We start from the raw sequence: 9577 nt of genomic DNA on the forward strand, positions 1-9577 counted from the left end.
GGGTCTCTCACAGACCTAGAACTAAGCTGACTGGCCAGCAATCTCTACTCCAGTACTTGGCTTTTTATGTGGGTGTCAGGAATCCAAACTCAGGTCCTCACCCCTATGTGGCAAGCACTTTACTGACTCAATCTCTCAACTTCAAAAAAATTGTGTTTAAATTCACTTATCTATTAAAAAATTCATATTTTTTTATTATTAATTATTGTCACTCTTTATGTCAACAGTGCTGATCACAGGGAGGGCTACAATGAATGCTCACAAGAGTTTGGGTGGTGTGACTGCGAACATCTTTAACCTGTCACTAGAGGGACATAATCTACAGGTAAGGAGAGAAAAAGCAGGCCGGAGAGGAGGTGGGTTTGTCTGCAGAGGCGGCAGGAAGGAGCCCATAGGGTGGGATGGAGGGAACCATGCTGCCTCTCATCTGAGCTGTTGTTTAACCCCGTCTGCATGATCAATGTTTAGAAAAGACAGCCTTTGGGGAAGGAAGATGAAGCCCTTGGGGCCGCCTTGAAGCCGCTGGTGTTCCGAGTGGATGAAACCACACCCAGAGTTGTACAGAGTGTCCTTCTGGAACGTGGGTGGGACCAATTTGACGAGCAGCAACAGGATGTGGAGGACTGGAATCTGTACTGGAGGGCATCCTCCTTCCGGATGGTAGAGCACGTCAATGTCAAGCCCTGGCAGAGACTGAACCACCACCCGGGGACAACCACGCTCACCAGGAAGGACTGCCTGGCCAAGCACCTGGCATACATGAGAAGGCTCTACGGTGAGTCCCTCTATGAGTTCACACCCCGGACATTCATCATTCCCAATGACTACACCAAGTTCGTAGCTGAGTACTTCAAGGAGAAGCAGGTGCTGGGAACCAAGCCCACCTACTGGATCTGCAAGCCAGCAGAGCTGTCTCGTGGGAGGGGGATAATCATTTTCAGTGACATTCGAGATCTCAACTTCAATGGCACCTATGTCGTGCAGAAATACATCTGCAACCCTTTACTCGTGGGTAGATACAAGTGTGACCTCCGCATCTACGTCTGCGTCACTGGCTTCAAGCCTTTGACTATTTATGTGTACAAGGAAGGGTTAGTGCGGTTTGCCACTGAAAAGTTTGACCTCCGAAATTTGCAAGACTCTTATGCCCACCTGACCAACAGTAGCATCAACAAATCTGGGGCCTCGTATAAGAAGATCAAAGAGGTGGTGGGCCAAGGCTGCAAGTGGACCCTCAGCCGGTTCTTCTCTTACCTTCGGAATGGGGACGTGGATGACCTGCTGTTGTGGCAGAAGATCAAACACATGGTGATTCTCACCGTCCTGGCCGTGGCTCCATCAGTCCCTGTGGCCTACAACTGCTTTGAGCTTTTCGGGTTCGACATCCTTATTGATGAAAACCTGAAACCATGGCTTCTAGAAGTCAACTACAGCCCTGCTTTGTCCCTGGACTGCTCCACCGATGTCTCCGTGAAGAGAAGTCTTGTCCACGATGTTATCGAACTGATTCACTTAAACGGCCTAAGAAGGGAGGAGAAAAAGGGCAGCAGAGCTTCTCCAGGGAGCCCCAGGAGCAAACAGCTTGAGCTCTGCACAATCCCTGCTTCCCCTCCCTATGTGTCTCTCATACGGTTTACAAGCAGGGCGTGCAGTAAAACCAACCCTGTTGTGCAGAGAGTCATCAACGTCTACCCCAAGCACACACGGACCTCCCAGCTGAGAGAAATGATGAACAAGCAGCGCATGCTTCTAACAAGAGAAGGCGCCAAAAGCAAGCCAAAGCTGAGGGCTTGCCATACAACTCGCAAGGCGCTCTCTCCATATACACCAGTAGCCCAGTCACAGCCCCACAGGATGAAGGGGCCCGTGGGCATCCTTCCAGAAGCTGGCTATGCACCAGATGACCGTGCAGGCAACTTTGTTCTCATTTTTCCATTCAATGAGGCTACTTTTGGAGCCTCCAGGAATGGATTAAATGTCAAAAGAATAATTCAAGAGCTCCAGAAACTAATGAATAAATAACTCTCAAGTGGTAAAAACTAAAATCAAGAAGTGAGGTGAAACTTTTGAAAACTGAGGATTTCTTTTCTTTCTTTCTTTCTTTCCTTCTTTCTTTCTTTGCTTATTTCTTTTATCCCTCCCTTCCTTCCTTTAATTTGGAGACTGAGTCTTTTTGTGTAGCCCTGGATATCCTGGAACTCACTCTGTAGACCAGATTGTCCTGTGAACTCTGACATCCACCTGCCTCTGCTTCCTGAGTTCTGGGATTAAAGCCATGTGCCACCACCACACAGCTGAAACCTAAGGATTTCTACCCCAGAGGAGATGATAGGCCAAGCCCTTATCATGTGCTGCCAGAGGCCATGGGAATATACAGTAGATGGCAATTAATAGTTCAGGTGTCAACCCATCAGATGAATAACTCTGTGACGGAGGAACCCCATCAAGCAAGGCCTACAGGACCATAGACTCTGAAAACCAGTTGCTTCTGTCTGTAATTTTTCTCATGTGTCACTACATTTCTTCCCTAAAAACAGCTATGGGTATTTCTCCCACTGCTTATGTGTTTATCTCATGTATATATTCCATCTACTGGGCACATATATAGCTGTGGATGGTCAGATGATTTCTGCTTAAGCTGTATAATTCTGATGAATAGAAATAATACCAGGATATTTTTCATACTCAGAGACTGACATGGGAAAATAACTGTATTCTCAGCTACAAAGACATCTTTTCACACATTTAGCTAAGACCTTGGAGCAAATCCAAAATAGACTTAGTTGCCCCTGGAGATGAATTGTACAAGGACAAGTTCCCAGATGTCTGTTTGTTGAACCAAAGTCAGGCGGATAACGTTAAGACATAAGCTCCCTGCAGCCAACGGCTTTCTGCACATACTCCTAACCTCAAGGTTCAGTCAACTAACTGTTTATTGCTTAGGTCCTGGGTTTCAGTGTCACTCTCTGTGATGTCTCCCAGGCTACGCGCATGGCCACGTGTTACTCACTGGCCAGTCAGTGTGGCATCCCTAGCCTGAGAGGAACTGTGTGATGGGAATGACTTGTTTACTCAAGAAATGCCATGTGACCCTGAAAATGTGATTCATATCTGTCCAGAGTCTTTGCTGTAGAGGAAGAAGTGTGAAGAAAGAGATGTAGCTAAGAGAGGGGGGGAGAGAGAGGGAGAGAGAGAGAGAGAGAGAGAGAGAGAGAGAGAGAGAGAGAGAGAGAGAGAGAGGTGTGAAGGTGTGAAGGAAGAGATGCGGCTGTGTGGTGAGAGATGTACCTGTGTGGAGATTTGTAACTGTGTAGAGACAAGGAAGATGAAGCTGTATAGAAGAGAGATGTAACCGTGTGTAGAGATGTGCAGGAGAGAGAGGTATGTATGTAAAGAGAGAGAGGTATATGTATGTTAAGAATGTAGCTGTGTGGAGACAGAGATTTTCAGAAAGACTTTTTTAAGATTAAGTAAAAGAGAAAGTCACCATCAGAAAGTGTGTGTTTCCTTATTTACCCCTCAGAAAAGTCTAGCCTTACTGCATTTGTGGATTTTTTTTTGCATACCCTGGAGGTGGTCTTGGAGCAGGCTCTCCCAAAGGCCCCAATATCATTCGTGCCTTCAGCACACAGCATTGTTACTGGGTACAGATGTGTGAACAGAAGCATAGAGGCTCCACCAGGATGGCTCCATCAAACTGGAGCCTGTTGACTGTGTGGGGCTTCTCTGGGTCCTCCTGCGAGCTGGTCTGCCTGCAGACGCACCAGTGGGCATGATCCGTGTAGACTCCCGGCTGTGATGATTGCAGTAGTCTCATGGCCAGACAGAGCTACAGACTTTGTGAAATGGGGCTTTTGGGGGGCCTGGAGTGTGAGCTACAGTCAATAGGTCTGTCCTCTGAGCATAGGGTCTTCCCTATCACAACAATGCTCCTGAGTCTTGGGTCTAGCAATGTCTCACAAGACCCACACAACCAACAGGCCTGTAAAACTCCACCTCACAGCAGACTGTTGGAGGGGCCCTGGCTTGGCTCTAGGCTGTGTTGGATGCAGTCTGTCTTGGGAACAATTCTGACAGCACAGACAACTGACTAGAGATGCATCTATGTGCCTCTGGGACAGGTCTGCAGGCTCCATCCCCCCACAGACTCTGAAGGAGCCCTGCAGCTCCACTCCAGGCCCTCCGTGCTGTCCCAGGGACAGTCTTACACAAAGAACTGCACAGAGTCTCATCACCCAGGGGCCCTAGGTTGGGTTTGCTGATCTGGACCTTAGAGCCTAGTTCTAATTCCTGCTGGCTACCCAGGGGTCTGCCAGGAGACACACCATCTTGAGTCCCTAGACAGGCTTGTCAATCTCTGTCCCAAAGCTCTGTTAACGGCCCAAGATTCCAGTCCCAGCTTCCCTTTTAAGCCGAAGAGTAGCTGTGCCTGAGGACTGGAAGGCACTTAGCCTCCTCTTTGTGACTTCTCACTTTATTATCCTGGGAGTCTTAGAATATTTCTATAAATTGGCTTCAGCCCTTCTCAACTAGCTGAAAGCAGGCATGTCAGCCCAGGAACCACTTGAACATATGCTTGTCCGTCACTCTGAAGCATCATCTCAGTGTCATAGAGTGGTCCTCACTTTAGTGACAGCCCCATAGACCATGGTCCCAGAGACAGTTCAATCTATCCTGTGGCCAAACAGAACTCAGAGTCACCAGAGCTCTTCATAACAGGTCTGCAAACAGCAGTCTCCACTATAGACTCAAGAGCAGCCATGTGACCCAGACCTAACCATACGCACACAGCCCTGCACCCGGAAACAATTCCATCTACCCAGACTTAACCTGAGACCAAATGGCTAAAACCAGTGTGTGAGAGCAGAAGGGAGAAGTTAGCTCCTTCAAACTCAATAGTCTAACAAGCTATAACAGATAACAAGAAACTATAGTCAACTGATGGGATTAAGAAAGCAGTATATAGCCAGGCGGTGGTGGCGCACACCTTTAATCCCAGCACTCAGGAGGCAGAGGCAGGGGGATCTTTGTGAGTTCGAGGCCAGCTTGGTCTAGAGAGCGAGATCCAGGAAAGGCGTAAAAGCTACACAGAAAAACCCTATCTCGAAAAACCAAAAAAAAAAAAAAAGAAAGCAGTATATAAATTAGAAGCTAACTATTCTAATATAATATAAACCATTGCAAAGAACCAGACAGAAGTCCTGAAGCCAAGGAATGCATTTACAGGAAAATTCAGTAGTGTATATGATTATGCAGGAGAAAGACCAGTAAGTCCTAAGATAGGGCCATTGGAACTATCCAGTTAGAGAAATAAAAAGACTGAGAAGCGGTGGGCGAAGCAGGGGGGTCCATGTGACATCATCAAACAGGAATGTTCTGCTCACAGCAGCACCAAAAAAGAGAAGCGATGCCTGTGTGGGAATTCGTCAACCTTGGGGGTGGCGCACCCATGCTTGATTGACATGTCACAGAAGCAGTGCAAGGGAGGGAGGATTTACCGTGGCTCACGATATCAATAATGGGGGAGTGCTCTGAGATACAAGATAACCAAATGGTAAAAGTAAAAAGACAGAGTCTTAAGAGCAGCAAGAAAGAACATATTGCAGATGGGGAGCTCCCAGGGTGCTCCAGTAGGATTCTTAGAAGACTGGGAAGAGACATGTTCAAAGAGCTAAAAGCTCAGTGCAGCAAGAATTCTGTCCTCAGCAAAGCCATCCTTCAGAAGGGGAAATGAACATTCCAGGCAAGGGAAAGCGGAGGGGTTTAACACAGCTAGATGCGGCAGAGGAGACAGCAGGGGGAGCACTTCCAGTTGGAGAATACTAAACGCTAACATAGAACATGAAGGTAAACATTTGCTCAAATTCAGAATACTCTAGTGCTGAACAGCTGGCATGGCAATCACTCAGTTCTTATACATGAATTTAGGAACTGAGGGGTTAAAATAGTCAAAGCCATGCCATAATCATCTTTTCTTTTCTTTCTTTTCCTCTTTCTCTCTCTCTCCCTTTCTTTCTTTCTTCCTCCCTCCCTCCCTCCCTCCCTCCCTCCCTCCCTCCCTCCCTCTCCCTCCCCCCTCCACCCCCCCCCCCTCTCTCTCTCTCTCTCTCTCTCTCTCTCTCTCTCTCTCTCTCCTTTTACCCAGTAGGGGAACCTTTTTACTTTCTGTGGCTTCATGTCCTGCTCTGCCCTGATCCCATTCTGGGCTCAAGCTCTTTTACAGTCCCAGCTGTCTCCAGGTTTTGGGCTTGAATAGAGGTGGTGGCAGTTAGCAGGCATTGCTGGTAGAGGAAGTTGACACTAATGGAGCTACACTTTGGCCAAACTGAAAACCTTGAGTTCAGGAGATACTGTCTATAAGCCATGGCCACGCTGACATTAGAAATCGTTCTGTGTTCCTGGGCCCTGAATACTCACTGCATGGTGAGGTCGAGGCGGGGTGGTAAATTGGCAGCTCCCAGGGGTGGGGATTCAGACATTGTTCTAAGAGCTGTATTTGGGTCCAGGTACCATGGGGTTGGGGGACAAGGTAGCAAGCAGCTTGAGAAGTTTCCAGTATCTCTTAGATCTTTTTTTTTTCCAGAATATTCTTCAACCCTTTGTCAGCCAGTGTTCTCTCCTCATCCTGTCAATGACTGGTGGAGTGGAGGTGAGTTCCAACCAGGGGCCAGCACACATGCCGGCACTCCACTCAGAGCAGGCAGACAGCACACTGGTCCACCCTCTAGGGGCAGAGGCCCTTGCAGCCTCGGAGACGAGACGCTCTCCCATGGCTGAAACAGTGCACATCCAGGTGTGCCACCAATGCGGACAGCTGCACCCTGAGTGGTGGCGCCCACAGCTATCTCCTTCTAGCTCCAGACTCTCTGAATCAATATCCTAGACCCTGACTCCAGGGCCTGCCTACTGCTCCAGCAGGGCACTAAGCTGGTGTCCTGGACAGTTTGATGTCAACTTGACACAAGCTAGAGTTATCTGGAAGGAGGGAACTTCAACTGAAAAAATGCCTCCATAAGATCTGTCTGTAAGGCATTTTCTTGATTAGTGATTGATGGGGAAGGCCCAGGCCATTGTGGGTGAGGCCACCCCTGGGCTGGTGGTCCTGGGTTCTGTAAGAAAGCAGGCTGAGCAAACCATGGGGAGCAAGCCAGCATCCCTCTATGGCCTTTGCATCAGCTCCTGCCTCCAGGTTCCTGTCTTGTTTGAGTTCCTGTTCTGACTTCCTTTGATGATGAACAGATGTGGAAGTGTAAGCCAAATAAACCCTTTCCTCCCAACTTGCTTTTTGGTCATGGTTGTTTCATCACAAGCATAGAATCCTGACTAAGACAAGTTGGTACCAGGAGGTATTGCTGTAACAGACCTGACCATGTTTGGGGGAAGAGTGTGGAATGACTTTGGAACTTTGGACTAGAAAAGCCATTCAGCACTGAGAGCTTGGTGAGCTGCTCTATAGGACCTTGGAAGATAAGAATGGAGGGCAATGCAGACAATGGAGGCCTGGCTTGTGAAGTTTCAGAGGAAGTTTAAAGACTCTATCAGGGCCATTTGTTATTTTGAATTAAGGTTCTGTAGTTCTGGTCCAGCTGTCCGCTGTGATTAACAAGATACCAGAACTACTAAAGTGAAACTTTTGCTTTGCTGGGATTCTTGATGCTGGTCAGCTAAAGCTGAAAAATTAGCAGTGGTTAAGAATAGACCAGCATCATTGAGGTAAAATATTCTGGGAACTTTTTCCTGAGAGTCAGCACACAAGGCTCTATTCCAGAAGTGGCCAAGGTTGTACCTCGAGCTGGCATCTGAACTTGGTAATGGAAGAGTCGCCCAGTTGGTACTGGTTTTGAAGGCATGAAGGGGTCATAGAAAAGAGTTGAGTCTTGGTGCCATGAAGAGAGCCTATGAGAGGCTATTGGTGAAAGGACATTCCAATTGCATCAGAGACCCCAGCATTTCGGAGATGCCAGTACCATGGGATAACCACCAAGAACAGCAGTAGCAGTGGAGTGGAGTCAGCTGGAGCCTAGAAGACAAGCTGTGTGTGCTGCAGGGGGCGGGGCCAGAGAAGTGACCCAAGCCCTTTGGGAGGAGCCCAGAAGATTGTGAGTGGACCCCTACACATTGGACATTGAGTTAGTTATTTACACTGTTGGAGTTTGGTTTTGTTTAGTTCAGATTGTGACTGTGCCTTGGTTCTTCCCTCTTGAAGTTAGGGAGTATGTAACTTATTTTTGATTTTTACAAGATCTCACAGTTGAGAGACTGATTTTGAAAGAGATTTTAGGTTTTCAAAGACTTCAAAGTCTTTGAATTTTTAAAAGAGATTGAATTTTAAAGTGTTTGAATTTGGGACTTTTAAGATTCATAAAATTTTTATATTGTGATGTTGATGTTCATGTGTGATCTTGGGGATGGACCAGAAAGGAAACGTTATGGGTTATGGCTTAAAGAATGATGTTTGTGTGTCAAGTTCACAAGGGGTCAATGGGAGGGTACATGGAGAGGAGGTAAATCAAATCATCTGAAACTTCAGCCCACATGTCCAGAACTCTGTAAAGTTCTGTTCTGTCCTCTGCAACCCAAGCCCCTCACTTTGCTTAGACTTGACCCAAGCTGGGCGTGAAAGTTCCGGCAGCCTGATTCACACTGTGGCCTTTTGCTACAGGCACATGCAGCTTTGTGAGAGCAGAAGACACAGTCTGGACAGGGCTATGGAAGTCATGCTTCTGTGAGCTCTGTTTCCTGCATCCCTTATCAATCTTCAAAAGAATTTAAGGGTATCATCAGCTGCTTACTAACAATCCTGTGCAGAGGCCAACAGTACGAGACGTCACGGAGCATCCGAGCTTATACAGGCAATGAGGATTTAACAGCTCACTGCGGTGATACAGACCCTAGCTGCAAAGACCCTGCACAAGGCATGTACGACTCTAGTGCACAGGACATTGAAGGAAACAATTGTGTCTTATTGTCTACTCCAAAGCCTGGTACAACAGTGGGATAGCTGTACGACCCAGGATGAGCCCGGAAAGAGATCTTTCCTCTACCTTGCAGATTCTCTGCTACCAAGAAGGCAGGTGCCCTTTGGACACTCTTATCATTGACTTCAAAAGGTAAGCTAGGGCAAGCGGGGTTGGGTTGGGGTGGATGTGGGTGGAAGTGCTGCTGCCAGTCGTTCCTCTCCCTGCCTCCTGAAGACACCCACCCCACGGGGCACAGTCTGCTAGTGTGCAGCGAGCGCTTTCTTCATCTACTCACCTTGCAGCAGTGTCGCAGACACAGAAAACCCACATTCTCAGAAGCCCTCATCAGAGGGGAAGGCCCTCTACAGTGCACATGCAGCCGCAAGCCCAGACCAGTGCAGGGGTTGGAAGGGGTGGCCAAGGAGAATTGCCTATTGAGACTCAGGTGCCACCTACCAGCTCGGGAGAAACCTCTCTTGCCTAGGGCACAGCAGAGTGCTCCCACAAAATGAGGGGACAGCAGGCAGACTCACAGGAACAAAGAGGAGGCGAGGCCCAGGTATGTTTCTGTGTTTTTACTCATGTCCTTGTTGACTGACAGATCATAATTGTTCAAA

The 9577-nt window shown here is 47.9% G+C and overlaps 1 protein-coding gene across 1 annotated transcript; it reads left to right on the forward strand.

Annotated features, from left to right (window-relative positions):
* The first annotated feature begins 250 nt into the window (after window positions 1–250).
* Window positions 251–2022, forward strand: Ttll2 (tubulin tyrosine ligase like 2). Its single transcript, XM_052750664.1, has 2 exons — window positions 251–325; window positions 469–2022. Exons 1-2 carry the CDS (start codon window positions 251–253, stop codon window positions 2020–2022), a joined length of 1629 nt encoding a protein of 542 aa, XP_052606624.1.
* Window positions 2023–9577: the final 7555 nt, after the last annotated feature.

The sequence above is a fragment of the Peromyscus californicus genome, unplaced genomic scaffold (genome assembly GCF_007827085.1).
Source record: "Peromyscus californicus insignis strain IS unplaced genomic scaffold, ASM782708v3 Scaffold_22__1_contigs__length_63687245, whole genome shotgun sequence".
Taxonomy (NCBI): domain Eukaryota; kingdom Metazoa; phylum Chordata; class Mammalia; order Rodentia; family Cricetidae; genus Peromyscus; species Peromyscus californicus.